The following is a 19,114-nucleotide window of genomic DNA, read 5'->3' as shown; positions in this document are numbered from 1 at the left end:
TAGACCATACGCTCGCGCAAATTTGGTTTCCTTAGTTGCGGATTTCGTCACCGCTGTGATGGGCATGTGCAGAGTGGTGATATTGACAGCTTTAGAGGCTGCACTGATTACACACAACTAGTGAATAAGTCGGCAAATCGTAAATACTCTTTTTCTGGATGATTGCTAATATATTTGAACTTAAATCTAAGGAAATGGGTATTGTGTGGGATACTCTCTAGTTTCGACATTCTTTTCAGTTGATTTAGTTGGATTGGGATAAATTGACACATACTCGAATATCTCACATTCAAAATTTCCATTAAAAGAATCTAATACTCGGACATCAGATAGGTCGTGTCAAAGCACCAGCACATTACTTTTACATTCGATACAAGATCTAGTTCAGACAGCATCATAATGTAACTATGGGTTTGTCGTGCCAAGAAGTATCCACAAACAGATGCTTATCATACACTTACCACACCCATTGCGCAAATATGCAAAACATTGTTACATATACAAATATACCGTTCACTTCCACTATCCCTATATGGTAACATTTCCTGCATCCTGTAAACACGTCGCATGGTAGATCTTGCCATTTTCTGCCTTGATGGCATTCATCCAAACCCAATCCTCCACTTTCTCATTCCACACGCTTTTGAATTTCTCTTTACATATGGGACAAGGAATATTGATCACGTTCGGATCTTTAGGTGCAGGGATATATTTATGCGAAACGTCGTCCCTGTGTTTCTTAGCAGCAGTAGACCCATTTGCACCAGATTGGAAAGTAGAATCTGTTGGATCTCCAATTTCTTTATTATCTTCCCCATCTGTAAATTTAATCCAGGACTATTTAATGTTAAATACTACTCTCTCAAAAGTGCAATTGCTGCAGTACTGAGTACCTACCTCCTCGTCTAAGTACCAACTCCGACTCCGTCCACGTGTATCCTCACGCAACCGCTTGTTCACTCTAAAATGCCAATCTAGATGGGCGTCTCGTAGTTTTCGATCATGCTCAGTATCAGCGAAGCGGCGCCCGCAAGTACTACATTGTAGTGGCAACGAATCATATAGCAACCCTACTAAATCGAGCCTCGATCTATTACTCGTATTAGCAAAACGTGTATATAATACGAAATAACTTTAACATACGTTTGCAGGAACTTATTGGAGAGTTCAATATCTGGCGACAAAACTTTTGAGAAGATATCACAAACTTGTTTATGAGAGCCATTTGAACCGACCGTAGTAGTCGCATCCATAGACAACAGACCGGCAGCTTTTAACGAAGCGAAGAGTGCTGAGGGGTCGGTCATTGTCGGAGCAGTAGCAGGTGCATTTACTGGCGCGATCGACGCGGGAATTGATGTCCCTAAGGCTGCACTGAACTGTGGCTGTGCCAGGACCTGTACAACAGATGCCAATAAATCTGGCTGGATTGATGGGACATTAACAGATGAGAGGGACGGAGGCACGAAAGCCTGCGGTGGAGGGGCCGGTGGTTGCGGTTGAGGCGAGATCCATGCCGGGATAGCAGATTCATTGACGACGGTTGGCACATTCCAGGCGCGTTTAGGTGCAGGACTGGCCAGACGATCAGTCTCAGCTTTTCGCTTCTTGATTTGGTGAAGTTCGGAGGATAAAACATCTAGTCTGCTTTTAATAGTGGCAAGCTGTGATGCGGGGAGACTTGATGCGAGGAGAATGCTATGAAGCTGCGAAAGTGCAGAGAGCTGAGTCTTAAGATCTGGGTCTGTTGGATTATCATATAGCTTGTCGCTGGTAAACTGTATCAGATTCGAAATCTCTGCCAAAAGACTTCCGGTCGTAACAATTGGCTGTCCTACTGGCGGTGGAGTATAGTCGGAGGCCTGTCGACGGTAAGTCGGATCTGATATTGTATGAGTGTATGATGGTGCTGTTTGACCATATGTATAGGCAGCAGCGTGCGAAGCAGGAGTTACATGCTGCTGGGGAGGAGTGGGACTCTGCTGATGGTATGCTTGGGCATATGCAACTGGAGATGGACGACGTTGCCTATGATCATGCTGCTGAAGCTCAATGAGAGCTGTCTGAGCCTTCATTAAATAGTTCTCAATCCGCCTCAGCGGCTCCTGGTTAAATAGGCTCTGTCCAGTGGTCATAGATGGCTGCTTCCATGTTTGAAAAAGCTCATGCATTTTTCGCCGAATACCGTCATTGACAAGAGTATATGCGTCAGTAAAGGTGCGGTAGAGGTTCCTTCCAAATAGTAATGTATATGGACTGCCGACATTTTTGCAAATAGAATCTAGAAGATAAAGCGCTGGAAGCTTAGATGACGGTGCGCACTTAAGAGCATCAGTTAGTATCAGTTCATAGATCAGAATACCCAAGTTATTCAAATTTCCAGAAGCATATTTACGGGTATCAGAATCCTAGTAGTCATTTGGCTACAATAACAATACAACTCGTCAGTAAACTATATTTAGTAATATTTCAGTATTTTCTTTCTTCTTAATTTCTGCTCTTTCTATCTTACTGTAGTTTATATCTTTCTGCTCAGCTGTCGTTTTGTTGATGAGGTGGCAAGGTTCTACAGTCTACTTTATACAATGCACGGTTACATCAAAGCTATAAAGCCATGCCTTAACACGAGATATAGTCATACTAAGGAAAGGACCAAAACAAATTATATCAGGTATCACACGCCACAGGAGTAAAACGTCAAAAAAGCCAACGGTAACTTACTTTACTGATATGCTCCTCAATGGCGCGCGTGATCACTTCAGCAGCCTGAATATTCTCTTGTGCAATAATTGTCAGATTCGTGATAATGGGCCGTGAATTGAACGTCAAGTCGTCCAGCGACGTTATATAATCCTGCCGGATCGCCTCAAGGTCGGTTGCTGATACCATAATTCCAACCAAAGGTCTTAAACAAGATAGTCAAAAATCAGTTGATTAAGAGAAGTTCTCTCAAGGCGATATTAACAAAGAAAGATGTAAAATGCAATATCAATCCTGTTGTCACACCAAGTTTAGGAAATTGTAGAAGGGCCAACTCAAATTCATAAAAGGCACCTGCTTCTTCTAACAAATAGGAGACGATATTAACACACACTCAATAGCACCTGCCTAAACCTCCTAATTTGTCGTTGTCGAGTTAACCAGGATGCGAATCTAATACAAATGATGTTGTTGAACATCAAGACCACAAGCAGCAAGTATTAGCATAGCCCGAGATTCCGGAATCTCTCCCTTCAAGTGGCAGAATATGAGACTAAAACATATCAGATATGTTAGATCAACAACGTTAAAACTAAATATAAATTAAGTAGGATGTATGCCGGCCACGAAGATTATACCTGTTTCTGTGGCAAATTTAGCTAAACAAGGCAATGGTGGGTGACAAACGAAGTCACCCTTTTCAAACTGAAGAATATGGGTAAGGTTTTTCAAGAAATACCCTAACCCAAGAAAGTTTGTTTAACGTGATCGACTAACAGATTGGCCAAGCGAGCGGATCACAAAAACGCCACCATCAGCTTTGTTTCTCCTTTAGCAAACCATATCAACGTTATAAGTTATAACATTATAATAAATAAATCTTATTCTGTATGCCCCCTGCTATGTACTTGAGGTATCTTCGCTTTGGTTGCAGCGGCTACACCACTTCTACGGCTGCCCTCCCGTTATCTTCACGTTGGACCACTTCATGATGTGGCGTACGACGTTGCCCTTCTGCTCCAGTCAAAGTATTATTAGAAGCAATAACTTAAATGATCTAGTAGTTTCGCAATTTCTCTTTTGGTGTATTTCAATGCCCTGCATTGATGTAAGTTGATCCGTTAAATCGCGGCCTGATAGGCCTGATATAGTGCTAGTTCCGCGCACTTCTTTGTCTGATCAATTACGACATGCGTTGGACTTGGCGGGTTTACTCTACTTCAATTTTTTTTGTTGCAGTTCCAATAACACCCATTTGGAAGCCCGTTTCGTCAAAGTTGTAGATATCGTCGTAGCAATCCCATACATCTGAATAGTATTACGTACGAGAACGAACCATTTCGTAATAATCTCGGGATCCTCTGTCTTTGCCCGTTGATGCTCATATTTCTTTGACTACAACTCAGGATGTCTTCTGATAAAATTACGTACCCATTTCTCACCGACTTTGCTTTTGACTCCTGGAAGAAGATTCCGCGCGTTTAGTAAGAAGTAGGTCGGCCATTCTTCGCACGTCCGCCACTCTAGGAGGACAGAAACCCTTGTCCATTGAAAGGATACATTCTAGAGGTGCTTCTTCTTCTCTTTGAGTGAGTTTTCGCGTCGGCGTGATAGAATCGCGTCGTCATATGCGACCTCTTAGACGACGTGAAGGGTAGAGTAGAGGACTTCGTACGACCGCGCTGCGTCTTTAATACTTGAAATTTTGCTGTTTTCGTATACTTGAATTGCTAAGAAAATTCTTCCTTTCTTACTTTGACCGTGTTCGGCCATGGATGCTGCGTTATAAAGAGCTGAAGTACGTGTCGCGTAAAAACTGAAGCGGCGATCTGCTGTCTTGAGCGATCCGTTAGCTTGCCGATCATGCTACCGTAACTGTATTACAACTGTGAAAATTCGGCATAGGGATCGAATACCGTACTAAATAAAGCCAGGGAATATGATAATAGGTGATTGACAGCCTTAGGATTATAGATGTATTAAACTATTAATAACTCTCGCGCATAGCCATTGGACTCGAAGTCCATGAATGTGATGTCGTACAGCTTCTAAATCCATGCGATAATCACGGATTGTATCGCATTATTGAACGTGTATCTCAGTCTAGAAATGCTACAGACCACACATATGTCTGCCAGGTAGAACGACCCTGGATTCAACAGCGTTGACAACCAAATTGTTTTACCTTCCTTGGTGAATATCCAAACCTGTTCGGATACCATTCGCATCACCCAACCACTTGCACCGCACCCTTCCATCTCAACTCGCCAGTCTTTTATTGACCTCATAGCCCAAATTAGCTCTCGCTCGATTCACAGTCTTGATACTTTGGGCCATTTGCCGTGGCTGTCTTGACAAGCGCTGCATTGATTGGTTCAGTTCGAGAAATATTGCTAGAATTTCATACTGTTAGCGTCTTTCCACTTGCATATTTCCCTAGCAGTCATAGTTACAAATATTCTTGATTATCCTTGGTTGGCTTGTGTTTGAGCAGATACCAAACAATTTAGTGACGATCCCTCATGTGCGCAGTCCCAGCTTATTCTGGGGTGCGAGCCACCAGTCAGCAGTGCTATTTTATTGGCAAACAGATATATTTTCGACCAGGCACGATGTGCACCACTGCAGATTGAGTTTCACCTAACCACAAGCGTGCCTCACATGCAATAAATGGGAGATCAAAGCGCAATCCCAAGCTTTATTGCTCAAGCTGTGAGCTTTCGTCTTCAGATCTGAAGGAGATTTCCATCTACAGAGTCCTATAGTTTGGCATTAGTGGCATATCTTTCTGAAAAAGGATCACATTTCACAGGCCAATGATCACGATCTATTCGGCCTCGCTATCTATCTCCTCCAGTCGCGAATATGCGGTTCATCGATCTTACATGCTGTGAGTGCAGTTGTATTTGATGGAGTGAAGTCGGTGCACTGGATTTTTTGTGCCTGGCGACTTCTCACCTGATGATCTCTATATATTTTGTATCTAGATATTTAAATTGCGAACTAATCGTGTTGTTAATAGCGCCTAGAAAGCTGGCTGCCTTGTTTGTGATTATCTCGATTGTCTGCTTTGTCGGTACCCTTGTTTACGATCAGCTGTTGCCGCTGCCTAAGTCGATTCGCACCGTTGACTTTCAAAGTATAAGGAACTCACTACCGTACGTAACGTACAACAAACCGGTCTGCGACGAATCGAAGCAAGCGGAGACGGTAAACTCGACATATACCCATAGCAAAGGCACTTACGCGAATGGATATGAGACACAATATGCGCCAGGCGCCGAGGACGTGTTCCTTATGATCAAGACTGGTGCAACCGTATTGTGGCAAAGATTTCCTATTCACATGATGACAACACTACCACAGCTGCCACATTTTGCGATTTACTCCGACGCGCCTGACGTGGTCGCGGGTATCCCCGTGGTCGACATTCTTGCTCAGACAACGAGAAATCTGCGGGAATCAGCACAGTTTGATATGTATCGCAAACAGCAATCATTACAACTGGAACACTCTAACATTGAAATGTGGGATAAAAAGGCCGAGATTGACGGTGCTTGGGATTTGGACAAATATAAGAATTTGCCAATGGTAGCGCACGCGTACAGAACACATCCAACTGCAAAGTGGTACATCTTTATGGACGCAGATAGTTATATATTGTGGTCGAATATGATGAGATGGTTATCGTCGATTAATCACCAGGATATATTGTACATGGGATCCGTGGCTTATCTCGGAGACGAGCCTTTTGCGCACGGGGGGTCGGGCGTGGTTATGTCAGGCGGTCTTATCACGAAGACATTCGGCAAGGAACCAGGCTTGGAATACGAATATGAAGAATTCACAAAGTCGCATTGTTGCGGTGATCATGTCCTCGCTCATGCATTTCTTGATCGGCAAATCAGAGTTTTGTCCGGCGAATCGTATCCGCATGTCTCGTGGCGCATCCAGGGTGAGCCTCCGATTAGTGTGCGATATAACAAAGACAATTGGTGCAAAGAGATCGTCACATTTCATCACTTGACATCGCACGATATTGAGAGGCTCTATGAGTTTGAGCGGAAGTTCCCACAAGATCAACCTATTTTGTACAAGGACGCATACCATGAGTTTGTTATGCCGTACCTTCGAGATGAGCGTCGAAATAACTGGGACAACCTAGCGGACAGTCGACAATACTCGAAGGACCGTGAGCAGGATCAGAATAATCCAGAGGAGACTGCGTATAACTCGTTCGAAGAATGCAGTAAAAAATGCCAGGAATGGGAAGATTGCGTGCAGTTTAGATATCGGCCGGAATACTGCGGATTGTCGAATAACATTAGACTAGGAGCGAAACATATGGAGGGCGATAGCTCATTTTCGTCTTGCTGGCGGATAGACCGGATCCGGGGATTCAGAAAGCGTACTGGCTGTGATCCTCTCGATGCAGTGCCGGAGGAAGGCCAGTTCTTTAGGCTGCAGGCTGAAGAGGCAAACAAGAAGCCACCACCCGGAGGCTGAGTGACGTTGTCATTATTCACTGTATCTTCTCAAGGTATAGCATTCACTGCATGTAAAAATAAGCATATTTTTTCGCAGCCACAGGTGTTAAGAATATGGTTAATGATCTAGCCGACAACATTGTGTGGTCTGTAAGACGCATACATGACGCGTCCCTTTACTGGATAGGTAAACTTAGATACTGCCTCTCTGCACCATGTCATCTTCTCTCTACATTATTTAAGTGTCGGCTCGAAGTCATTGCATTTGTTAATATATGGGTTCTCTGCCTCTGGTTTAGATTTATATGCATAGCCTTGACGTTTGAAGGTCAACATGATCGACTTCGATATGTGTTTGGTACATTGAGTTGCATTAATTCTGCATAGTGTATAAGCTCGAATATAGCGACATAACAATGATGGGTGGTATGTAAATGCGTTTTGCCGGCCCTCTCCATGAGCTGGATGCTCCAGAGCCTTCATGAGCTGGACCCTCTTGAAGGCTCTGCATTCCATCAGGATATGTTTCCCCATCACCAAGTATAGCCCGTTTGAGTGCGATTTCGAGCAATGTAGTTGCCAATAGGGACTCCGTGGGCCCAAAAGGCATGAGGATCTGCAGGGTTCCTCGTTGTGGTCGCGTAGCAGCTACCCGAATATTACGAACGGCGAGAGGCTGTCAAGCTCTGCTGAGTTACGCACTGATTACGCACTGAAAATGTAAGTTTACGAAAGAAAGGCAACCGCTAAATTCGAAAAGACCCTTGTTTGAGGCAATTGCATGAAGATGTGGGGACATTGAGTACGTCGGTACAAAAAGGTGTTACGAAAAGTTCCTGTATTCGCCGATCGATATATCTTCCGTACTACATGTCTACTTCATTTATAAAGAATCATCCGCTCTCTCGTTCCATCATTCAGACGGCAAACAGAAATCGCGAAATGACCTTAGCGTGATGGGTGTGTTACTGTCGCCAATGATAATAGCTGTACCATGCCGCACGTTTGGACCGAGCGTACCATATTTGAGGATTAGGGCATCTAAGTACGTAATCAGGATAGTACATACAAGCAGCCTAAACTCTCGCGTTGGGAGCAAAAAATAAAATTTCGCGTCCTCCAAAAAATTCGCATGTCAAGCAAGTATTAGGTGTATTGTCCCACATCAAAGAAGGTGACGACAGATCGGAGAATTGAGAGTAGCGTCTTTCTATAGGCAGTACAGTACACACTATTTGCTCCTTGCTTATACTGCTATCTGTTCATTTTTATAGCACCTCACGTCACACCGCTGTACTCGTCAACTGAAGGGAGATGGCTGGCGGATCAGAGAAACATTCTCTAGAGTCCTTAGGGATACTCAAAAAGCTGGCTGCGAATGGTGGGTATACGCAAAATCGGATAATTCGAATAATTCACTATGCCGTACTAATGACGTACTATAATAGATCGTCCCACCAGAGAAGCTGGAATTAGTGCGTTGGAGACATATCTAGTATCTAGTCAAGACATCTCACAAATGGACTTTCTTAAAGTGTGGAAGGGCCTCTACTACTGTGTGTTGTGCTAGGAATATTGCGTAAGTTATTAGATCACTAACTTGTAACAGGCATGTGGATGACCGACAGACCAAAAGCCCAGCGGGATATGGCCTTGAAGCTACCATCGCTACTTCTAGTATCAGACGACGCAAATGCCACCAAATTTGTTGAAACATTTTGGGTTACGATTTGCAGAGAATGGAATAACATTGACATACTGAGGTAGGAACGTCACGCAATCATTACTGAGCATGGTTTTCTGACAATAGCGCAGAGTTGACAAATTTTATCTTCTTATTCGATGGTTTGTTCATATGATGTTTCGAAGACTATCGCAGTCACACTGGGAACTTTCGTTGGTCGAGAAATGGACTGATATCCTCATCAAGTATCCTCTAAAGTAAGAAAATTTATCCTATATAAGGAAATAAGCTGAGTGTTATTGCTAATACGTTTAGCTCTACAAATGCAAGTATTCCGGATGGGATAAGATATCATATGATTGATATCTACATCGATGAGCTCGAGCGCGCAGTTAATGGCTCGGAGACAACAGAGGCAAATAAGTCGTCTACGACCACAACGAAGACAACAGACAAAGACAAGAACAGTTCAGAAAGCAGGCGCGAATTTCCTGTTGCCGAGATATTGCGTCCCTTCGAAAAACTTGCGCGTGATGGGAAGTCACAGGTCGTGAAGAGACGGGCTATAGCAGAAGTGCTCACCGACTCTCGTCTCAAGTCAATGTGGCAATACTGCGCACCCCAGATTAAGCCCCCGAGCGATGTGGGCCGTAAGCCTGCTAAGAAGAGAGTGAGGATAAAGTAGACGGAGAGCGTAGAGTTTGTGTGGGAGTACGTCGCGTATACAGAATACGTCCATGACCATATTGATTATTGAACAAAAAGTGATTGAAAACGTAGCAATGTTGGCAGCGTTTGAGATGCTCACGTGTCTGTGTCAATAAGAGGAAGGTCTTTTCTCGACAGATTAAATCATTTGGTGGCTAACATAATCTATGAGTGTATACCCACAAATCAACTCGACTTTCATCATTGAATTGCTCTCTAAAGTATTAATTGGCAACTTGGAAATAGGCCACTGACGCAGGAAGTATGCCTGACAGCTAGAAGCAGAGTTAAGGATCTAGACATCCGCTTCAAAACTGTCGTAACCCGTCGAGCGTAGCGGATGAGGTTTTGGCCCCAGGCCTCCGACAATTGTCGTATTCGAGTATTGCGATGTTGTGGGCGAATTTATCTTTCGATTGTTGCTGTACTTAGGGTTTCGTTAGTCTCATATATCTGCTCTAGGGCTAAATAGTAATCGGCCACAATATCGGAATGCGCGTGATCACGAATTCAGTGGGTTGTCTTATCTGCAGTAGCAGTTGTCCTGGACGGCAAAAAAGGAACCGTCTAGCGAAGGGTAATAATAATAATATGTACCACGAGTATTACTAATAAACAGGACAATAATTTCTTATTCGCCATCAATTTGTATATAAGCATATTCTAGACACGTAGCATTCCCAATGACAAATTCCTAATGCAAAAAGAACTGTTTGAACTGACGTGCCGGTTCGCAATTTTAAGTGGAGATATCGTCTAGGTCGGGGTATATTTTGGTTCCACGCACCTGCTTTGCGTTGTGTCATTTCGATTTCTGCGATTTCCTCTATTCAGGTGTCTCCACAATTCGTAACTACTGGGTTTACGTGCACCCGTACGACTATAATTAGTTCCCAAGAATAAGCAGGTCATTTAGCAGTTCTAGGTAGGTTCACATTTCTGTTAAAATAGCATGAGGTCGGACTAATACCTCCCTGACCAAGTACGAGGCCCATTCCAAGCGGCGAAACAAGCTAAGGGTGGGATTACTATTATTATTTATCTCGATAATGCTAACTTCTTTACGTGTTAAGAATTCACAATGTCGTCTCAGGTCGCACCAGCATCACAAACATCGAACAATTCACGGTCATCGTCATCCTCGCCGAACCGAAATCTTGAGTTCATCTCTCGCCCACAATTTAAGCAACAGACTTTTGATGAAATTTACGGTGTGCCGGAGAATTTCCTTGAAATAGAGGTATACAGTTTTCTTTGTTTTTGTGTTGGAGCTTCAAGGTTGCTAATGAATGTGTAGGTCCGCAGCCCTGAGACCCATGGTAATGAGAGCATCAATTACGCTTCGTTCCTCTTGATTATTAACGGAAGATATAGTTGGATATGGCCGAGGAATGTACACGGATTACGAAATCGTTTGCAGGGTATGTAGTACGATAGCCCTAAACACTCCTTGTCTAACTAGTGCATAGACAAACATTCCAGCGTTTAAGCTAAAGTACTCCGTTGTTCGTCGACGTTACAGCGACTTTGAATACTTTCGAGATATCCTTGAACGAGAATCGTCCCGCGTGACCATTCCGCCTCTTCCTGGCAAAGTTTTCACAAATAGGTTCTCTGATGAAGTCATTGAACATCGAAGAGAGGGACTGGAGAGATTTTTGCAAATGTGAGCAGTCTACAGGTGTAGGATATGGTGAAAGTTAGGCCTAATTAACTGTGCTTATAGAGTTGCGGGACATCCTTTGCTACAGACTGGATCGAAAGTACTATGTGGATTCATCCAGGACCCACAGTGGGATCGGGTATGACTGTCAGACCTCTTGAGCACGGAGCAAACTGACGACTGTAATCTAGAACCACTGGCTCTGACTTCGCATTCAATGCCTCTCGATCAATGACAACGCTTAACATTTGCGTGCATCTTATTGTCTCTTGTCTCTCCCCGCTGGCTCTCGGATTTAGCAGCTATTAATTTTGGAAAATCACAAATTGGTGTACGATGTTATGCTACGAGCTGATTAAATAGTTGACAAACTAGTTGACAAATTATTTGTGCATTTGGAGTTGGATGATCTATTATTTAATGTATTTCTCTCGTATATTTTACCGTTATGTGACTCTCTATTTTCTGTTACTTTTGCGATGTTTACTTATGTTCTGGATGGTGCTTGTGTTTGTATTGTTCATATTCATAATTCGTTATAGTGAGATAGATTAAGTGAATGATGATTCAAATGAATGTCACAACAGAAAGATTATGATTTCTACACTCCGAATGTACCTCCTTAGAGATCCTACAAAGCACTAAATACTCTTTAATCATTTTTATTAAGTTATCTAACTTATATTATTGTTATTGTTCATACTAGAAACTCCAGCCACCGCCAACTCCAACGCCATAGTGCTTTACCCATATCCCCTTCTAAGTCACCGTAAACATCCCAGACCTTCTCGCTTCACTTCTCATTTGCCGCAGTGACATGTTCTGCATTGCAGTACAGTCTCTGTCGTCAGTGTAACCTGGACCGACGATATGGTATAGTCTCGCCAACATAGACGAAATGTCCAACATGCGTGACACATCTTCTAACTTTTCATGCTCTATAAATCCGTAAATATCAAATGATAATATAAATAGGAAGTGAAACACCTAACCTGCATATGCTAACTTTGCATACCGAATGGCGTGCATAATCTTCCCTCGAACTTCCTCAGCATCCCTTTCCTGTCCACCGACAACTGCCTCCAATAAATCACTAGCCCCAATAATGGCCTTGGCCGTCTCATAATAAGCTTTTCCCAACAACTCTGCGTTTTCGCATTCAACGATGTACGGAATAGTTGCGTCCAAAATTGCGAGGACTTGTTGGTGGCTTTTGATTGAGTTGAAGATTTCGCAGATCATGCAGAGGGCCTCCATTATTGCAGGGACGAGACTTGACTTTTCCGCAATTGACATACAGCGCATGAGGAGTGTGTAGCCGCGTAGCGGTCGTCCGAGTAGCTGGAAGCCATTAACTTCACGGTAGAGAAAGCATGTAGTCCCAATACTTGCCAGCATGATTCGAGAATACTGCATCATGTAAACCAACTGGTTGTATAGATCTAAGTCATCAGCAACCGAAGAATCTAAGTATTGCGAGGAGAGGGTTAATGCCTATTCAGCGTAAGAACTACACACGACCTAGTTCTCAGGACGTTACTGACCAACTCCGTATTTCCACACCGCGTGTAGTACTCAATCTGTGCGAAGTTTATGTCAAGACGGCAATCTTCAGTTACCCCGGGCATTGAATTAAGCCGCTTACTTAAAGCTTCAACTTCGTTCATTCGTTCACTAGATGGTCAATGCGTATACCGGTACTAAACCGCAGACACTTACTTCCTAATAGCTCGCTTGAACATAATCAGAGTCTTATACGTTACCCATATCTGATGAATCCGTAACGACCGAGACGCAGTACTTTCTATATCAGAAAGGACCTTGAGTGCATCGTCGTAGCGTCCACAGTTTACCAGCTAACCAGTATGTCAGAACATGGTCGTCCAGGAAGACTTACCAATTCTACCGTGTATGCTGATCGGCACGCAATTTTCACAACATCTTCCACGAATGAACTATCCTGAAACAGATCCAGAAAGCCATCCGTGTAGAATTTGCCGAGGTTTGATATACCTAAGCCAGTCAATCGGACACCGAGAACAAACAAATTGAAGCACACCTAATCGGGACCAAAATGTCGCCTGCACTAGAAACTGCGCTCCGACGGATTCCAACAAATTTATAGAAGCGTTCATATACGCGCTTTTCATAATGGATTCAAAGATCAAAGTCGCGTTACCGCCCTATTTGGTCAGGAGGATTGTAGGCTTCACTAATACCAAGAAATCAATACTTACAGACATAATCATGGCTTTGGCCTCAGACAAATACACTACGGATTGTAAATTGACCATACCGGTCTCCTTTGCTTTAACTTTGAGAAATTGCACGGTTGCATTGTCAGAGCTAGCCGGTGGCGGGCATTCTCGAGGATGGGACTTTTGGAAATGATAGAGCCATGACAAAGAGAAATTAAGACATATGTTGTCTTTGTTCTCGCGAGCTGTCTTGATAGTTTCCTGGATGGCCTATAAAAATTAGATCTTCGCACTCAAATGTGAAGACGACATTTAGTTACCCAAACTGCTTCCTCCAAACAGTTGAAATCTGCTTGTAGAATTGCAAGATTTAGCAAAGCATACTGATAAAATATTCTGTTATATGGTTAGCATAGATGCCTATCAACTGGAAATTAAACAGGACATACTTATCGTTGTGGTGCATTGTGTAATCAAAATACCGGTGCAGGTTCTCGAATGCTTCTTGATAATCACCGCATCGCCAACCGTGAAGGAATCTTAGACTGGTTAACACGGCAACTTCGTACTAAACTATCCCGATAAATATTACCTAATATAGTATATCGAGGAAGGAGTTCGGAAAGAGTGAGCTAAAATTTTGTCTAGAGTTTCTACCATGCTGACAGGTAGACTGCAACCTTGTTCTAGAGATTGGTAGTCAGCAAAAGGCATAACCCAAAAAAATCACATCATGGAAACTGCACATACTTTGCATATATTCTATCTGGAATTCAAACATTTTCGTGACGTCTTCCATAGCAAATGAATCTAGAATTTGTCTCAGCGATATTTATTTTTATCAGAGAGGCCTCTGTGAATCTGTACCTTTTGGAGAAAACACTCTCTGAACCTCAGGCTTGTGTAACGACGCGATCGTCATTTCATTATCGCCGTAGCTTCTGAACGTGGCAAACGCCTTCCAGAGATCGACTCGCTCATCGAATTCCATCGCTTTGAACTCGACGTAACTTCTCCGGAGGAAATGGCCAACTACAGATGTCGAACTGACTGCAATATTGCCAGAATTGTTAGAAACTTTGAAAAAATCCGAATCAATATCGTTTATGAGACTGCAAAGATCATCCATGCTGCCGATATCGTAAAGCTAAGTCAGCGTTAACTACCAAGTCCAATAATAATATCCAACGGGAGTACCTTTAACAATAACCTATCATACGCGCTTCTGCCATCGACACATGGAAGATCTGACAAATGATCCTTAAAATCTGACAACCCAAATAGCGACAAACAAGTATCTTTCCCATCAGTCCATTTTAACAGAAGCATTAACAAAGTGACCCTGCTACGGGTCTGGATCTCATGGCTGCAATACACATAGATCAAAGCTATCAGTGCAACTTTAGCCGGGGCTAGAAATTTCGTACATAGTAGTTCGGAATTATAGGACATTGAGGATGATGAGGTGGTAGTATTACGGGAATGGGCTCCGGTAATGCTTTTTTGTTTATGGTGTTTACAGCGGAGGGGCATGATACGCGTTGCGGAGCCCTAGCCCTGAGACGTGCTGAAAGTGGATGCCTTTGGGTTCCAGAAAGACTAGAGGAGCGCTTAGATTGGACGCGTCCGTCGCGACTTCGCACCTGACACGCGCTGGCTTCTGTGCCTCTCGTCTGGTTATAAATATGTCTATCGTCCCCGCTGCTGCTGCCCTTCCTGTTCAACTGTCAATGGAATCGCAAGTGACAGCGAGAACTAAGTCGCTTGGTCCCCACTTATGGTTCCAGCGACACATTCTGCAGAGGGACTAGCTGCGATCTTCTTCGAACACACGCGAGTATTTTACAATTCCTACAATCTGGTCATTTGGCTAACATTTTAATGCAGGCACCGTGTTCTCTACGGGCCATGAGAACAATCTGGAACCCGGTGAGTCCGAGATGGCCAGAACCAAGCCACTTGGTCTACCACCGGTTCGCAATACGTCTTCTACAGGGGCGCAAGAGGGGAGCCATGACTGGCTGAGATCCTCTTTAATGCGAGTACGCAGATTCGCCTTGGAACTAAGGTAAGACTAAGATGGCGCGAACCATGGCACTTGGTCAACCCCCATTTCCGGCAACGCGTTCTCGACTGTGGGCACGGGGGAGCCGTCAGGCTTGCAAGTAACAGTGTTAAGTTTTACCTCCGGGAATATTTGTTTTGCCACTGGGTTTTGTTTTTCCCTTTGTCCAAATGGATGTGTGCCTTCCCAAATTTTCGAATTTAGGTACACTGGAAAACTTTTTCCTCTTGCGTTCTGACTTCATATTCGTGTGCACGCGTCAGGACAGTCGAGGTGGCGGCAATCGCATAGCGTGCATAGTATTTGCCTCATGCCAAGTGGCGGTATGGAGCTGTTTAATATGACCAGCCACATAACTATTTAGTTGTTCCCCGCAATCTTCTTCCTTCCGAGAAATCACATGGAGCCGAATAAAAGGAACCACATCGTATGTTCCTGTCACACCTTTTTCGGTCAGCTGGAAGTCGGCCATCTGATTTAGACCATCGGTCTCATTCTCACACTCATTGGTGTCATGCAACTCACAAAGACCACCCACTTCCTTCTACCGAGCTCGTCATTCTTCCCGACTATGGCTCTAGTGCTACCCCCTCCATTATGTTGTTCCTTCTGATCATCGCTGTCGCTTCTCCAAGTGTATTTGCTACTCGATGACTTTTCTATCCGACCGCACTCTTTTCATGTCTCACCAAACCTGTCTTATTGCATTCACGAGACTTTGTGGGCGACCTTATTCCGCGAGGAGTTTCTCAACATTGAACGCATCGAGAATGCTCTGAGATGTTGCGGTTTCAACACGCCTAATGACCGTGCATACCCTTTCAACGTCGGCCTAATGCATGCGTTTTGCACTACAAGTACACAGACTCATGTGCAGATATGTGGCAGCACGAAACGAAGATCGTCGCGGAATGGTGTATTGTCGTTTTCTCCGTATCACTCCGCTGCGGCGTCGGAGGTCTTTTGCACACTATACTTTTGTACAAGCGCCAGTCCGCTCAAATACCAAGGGATCCCCCTCGCTCGTCGCGCTCTTCATTTAATGCTGTAGCCGTCAAAGCCATCGAACGCGGTGCGCATTCGGAGCGATCCGGGCATTTGGGGAACAGCCTGCGCCCGTCAATCCTAGTTCTTCGTCTTCACTTCTCGACATCGTAGCTCATTGAGCATGACTCCATCTTAGCTAGCTGAATCTTCTCATCGTTTAATCAAATCTCATATCATTAATCTAATCTCCATTTACCAGAAATAATTAATTGATATATATCTATAATTCGTTGTTTATCTCATAAAATATATATATATATATATATATAGATGCGTTTGGGTATTTATCTGTTCAGGTTTGGTGTCCGGCTGTTGCAAATGGTACATGCATCTGTTATTATGATTTACGCTACTTCGGATTCGCACGTTCTGGCTTCATGAATACATGTCTGATTTAGTAGTAATGATCATGAAGATTTCTGAAATATTGCTTTCATGCTTTCTCTGTCCAAGTACACCGGAGCATTGGGATAAATGCCGCACTGACAATGTGGGCTCTCTTGATCATAGTATCTATAGACGATCTGTTGCAGTTCCAGATGATTAGATGAATTATCAAAGCCGAAAGGCCTAACTTGTCCAGTATGCGATTTGAAAAATTAAGTCTTTGGCGATGTGTAGACGCCTGAACAATTAGAAGAGGAGGTTTGCTGGAAATCTGAGTGATCGTTTCGTCCTTACTCCACATGCATGAGATATGAACAATGACTTGAACAGTAGTCATACACATAGATGTCACTTGCAAGCTCTATCTCTAAATTATCTTCCATTAATTAATGGCGAAAGCATCCTATCCAAAGGTTAAGCGTATCTACAATGATGACTGCATAGCTTATTATGGTACAATGAGTAGACTCTATGCGAAGTACACGCACGACCCCGCTTCCCACACAACCCCTTCCACAACTCAATATTAAACCAGCAATGCAAGGAACAACTATGAAAAGGCTTTGATAATCAACTCCCACGTGCCAAACATTATAATCGAATTAGGAACAGTGCGCATTAAGTGCGGCGTTAATCCACCATATAGCGCCACAAAACCTTCTTCCTTCCAGATCGTCGTAAAGCAGTTCACAAGCCCTGAATATTGCGGCCGTCCGTCAGCTAAAGGTCGCTGCCGTAGACGAGTTCGGATAACTTCATGGGGATAAGTCAGCAGCGAGGCAGAGAGCTTGGCAAGACCAGCTGCTCCGGATTTCGCGAGCCATTCGAAAAAATTATCTCCTGCAGTTGATTCTATGCCTAGTCTGTTTCGCAATTTTTCACGGCGATTGATTAGGCCTTTCATCTGCTCATAGAGGACCCACTGCAGCGACGACTCTACAACACCGAGATAGGACGCAGTTAAACCACGGTACAAACCCGGTATTCCTTCTTTCTTGAGAACCTGGTGCACACAGTCCATACTGTTTTTATATTGCCGTGTATAATCACCTTTATCACTGTTTTGCTTGTCCAGCTGAAGTCGTGTCTTGACTAGCCAAATGGGATTGGTTGCTGTCGAGGTAGCGATTCCTGCTACTGCTGCCGCCATTAGATTCACCCACGCGGCCTCTGCGCCGTTGTTGAGACTGCTGGCAATTAAATTCTTTCCGTTGTTATATGTGAAAAAATTAATTGATCTACCGATGTTAGTAGCAAATTACCAATGCCACGTATGAGAGTAACACACCGTGCCGGAATAACGCCGACTAGGTTTGGTCCTAGACCCTTGAACAGGGAACGGCCACCTTCCACTCTATACACATTCCTAATGGTCTATTTAGCAATTATATTCTTGAATGATTGCACAGCAAAAGGAAGACGTACGCCATGATCTGAAATGTCTCGTAAAAGTGCAACCACATCGATCTAATATGTCCCACTCTCTGTCCATGCAGCGTCTGCTGTAAATGCCCCTTCATCAACTGCGAACTATAAAAATCGCTTTGCAAGCGCGTCTTGACAACATCCAAAGGCGCAGTCGCAATCGCGCCCATCATCCCACCGACTCTAACCGTGTGTTAGCACGGCATACAAAACCGCACGAATGTATTTCTCACCCTCCGGCTACAAAATGTAGCCATGGCTTTGATATCTTTTCCACGTGCGTGACTTCATTCTGTACAACTCGCGTGTTCTGTGTTTTTGCGCTTGGTAGACTAGGTTTTATGCTGGTCTTGGTGTATGACGGATTTGATGTTGCCATGGTGAGAAACTTCGTCTTCGCTCACCCGTCCACCCTCTAAATCGCTAATTTCCTAAACGAACTACCTGCGACAAATGCAGCTAAACTCGCCAAACAAACATGAGTGGGTACAATGTTCGCGGTAGTGTTGGTGGCGCCGAAGATAATTTGTCGGAAGAGAAGTGGATAAGTGTTAAGACAAAAATTTACCTCTGAGACTTTCAGGAGGCGGGTTCCCTGAGATCCCTTGCAAGCCCAACGTCAGTTATGCCCGCCACTTGCAACCCAGTCACACCTCCCTGGTGATTATACGTTAGTCCCGACAATGGTGCATAACCCTAACCCCAATAACTATGGAATTCATACCTATGGTTGACATTTTCGGCCAACCG

The 19,114-nt window shown here is 43.9% G+C and overlaps 7 protein-coding genes across 7 annotated transcripts; 4 read left to right on the top strand and 3 right to left on the bottom strand.

The window, feature by feature from the left end:
• Positions 1 to 247: 247 nt before the first annotated feature.
• Positions 248 to 3,360, bottom strand: V1508DRAFT_412876 (uncharacterized protein). Its single transcript, XM_066939684.1, has 4 exons — positions 2,722 to 3,360; positions 1,144 to 2,321; positions 898 to 1,090; positions 248 to 837 (listed from the first exon to the last, which is right to left on the bottom strand). Exons 1-4 carry the CDS (start codon positions 2,887 to 2,889, stop codon positions 529 to 531), a joined length of 1,848 nt encoding a protein of 615 aa, XP_066797249.1. The 5' UTR covers positions 2,890 to 3,360; the 3' UTR covers positions 248 to 528.
• A 1,973-nt stretch (positions 3,361 to 5,333) lies between these two features.
• Positions 5,334 to 7,638, top strand: V1508DRAFT_412869 (uncharacterized protein). Its single transcript, XM_066939683.1, has 2 exons — positions 5,334 to 5,590; positions 5,723 to 7,638. Exons 1-2 carry the CDS (start codon positions 5,566 to 5,568, stop codon positions 7,204 to 7,206), a joined length of 1,509 nt encoding a protein of 502 aa, XP_066797248.1. The 5' UTR covers positions 5,334 to 5,565; the 3' UTR covers positions 7,207 to 7,638.
• An 863-nt stretch (positions 7,639 to 8,501) lies between these two features.
• Positions 8,502 to 9,556, top strand: V1508DRAFT_395977 (uncharacterized protein; the record flags this gene model as incomplete). Its single annotated transcript, XM_066938081.1, has 5 exons — positions 8,502 to 8,568; positions 8,636 to 8,743; positions 8,797 to 8,950; positions 9,003 to 9,128; positions 9,187 to 9,556. The coding sequence occupies 5 exons, from the start codon at positions 8,502 to 8,504 to the stop codon at positions 9,554 to 9,556; spliced, it is 825 nt and encodes a 274-aa protein (XP_066797247.1).
• Positions 9,557 to 10,660: 1,104 nt separating this feature from the next.
• On the top strand, positions 10,661 to 11,448 carry V1508DRAFT_395976 (Phox homologous domain-containing protein; the record flags this gene model as incomplete). The annotated part of the gene is made up of 6 exons (XM_066938080.1): positions 10,661 to 10,819; positions 10,877 to 10,898; positions 10,954 to 11,000; positions 11,049 to 11,245; positions 11,306 to 11,381; positions 11,434 to 11,448. 6 exons carry the CDS (start codon positions 10,661 to 10,663, stop codon positions 11,446 to 11,448), a joined length of 516 nt encoding a protein of 171 aa, XP_066797246.1.
• Positions 11,449 to 11,821: 373 nt separating this feature from the next.
• On the bottom strand, positions 11,822 to 14,933 carry V1508DRAFT_412858 (anaphase-promoting complex subunit 5-domain-containing protein). The gene is made up of 14 exons (XM_066939682.1): positions 14,638 to 14,933; positions 14,308 to 14,587; positions 14,191 to 14,250; positions 14,033 to 14,126; positions 13,890 to 13,979; positions 13,761 to 13,836; positions 13,480 to 13,710; positions 13,302 to 13,425; positions 13,149 to 13,255; positions 12,962 to 13,098; positions 12,787 to 12,916; positions 12,635 to 12,736; positions 12,235 to 12,583; positions 11,822 to 12,180 (listed from the first exon to the last, which is right to left on the bottom strand). The coding sequence occupies exons 1-14, from the start codon at positions 14,890 to 14,892 to the stop codon at positions 12,002 to 12,004; spliced, it is 2,214 nt and encodes a 737-aa protein (XP_066797245.1). The 5' UTR covers positions 14,893 to 14,933; the 3' UTR covers positions 11,822 to 12,001.
• A 972-nt stretch (positions 14,934 to 15,905) lies between these two features.
• V1508DRAFT_402936 (uncharacterized protein) lies at positions 15,906 to 16,696 on the top strand (the record flags this gene model as incomplete). Its single annotated transcript, XM_066938522.1, has 5 exons — positions 15,906 to 15,932; positions 15,987 to 16,104; positions 16,141 to 16,331; positions 16,364 to 16,633; positions 16,664 to 16,696. 5 exons carry the CDS (start codon positions 15,906 to 15,908, stop codon positions 16,694 to 16,696), a joined length of 639 nt encoding a protein of 212 aa, XP_066797244.1.
• Positions 16,697 to 17,489: 793 nt separating this feature from the next.
• V1508DRAFT_351153 (mitochondrial carrier domain-containing protein) lies at positions 17,490 to 18,743 on the bottom strand (the record flags this gene model as incomplete). The annotated part of the gene is made up of 4 exons (XM_066936806.1): positions 17,490 to 18,177; positions 18,228 to 18,305; positions 18,365 to 18,547; positions 18,598 to 18,743. The coding sequence occupies 4 exons, from the start codon at positions 18,741 to 18,743 to the stop codon at positions 17,490 to 17,492; spliced, it is 1,095 nt and encodes a 364-aa protein (XP_066797243.1).
• Between the last annotated feature and the right edge of the window lie 371 nt (positions 18,744 to 19,114).

The sequence above is a fragment of the Lipomyces doorenjongii genome (assembly GCF_038497915.1).
Source record: "Lipomyces doorenjongii strain NRRL Y-27504 unplaced genomic scaffold V1508scaffold_11, whole genome shotgun sequence".
In the NCBI taxonomy this organism is placed as follows: domain Eukaryota; kingdom Fungi; phylum Ascomycota; class Lipomycetes; order Lipomycetales; family Lipomycetaceae; genus Lipomyces; species Lipomyces doorenjongii.
Note: the sequence above shows the minus strand (reverse complement) of the source record. Positions and strands in the feature narration are given on the sequence as shown.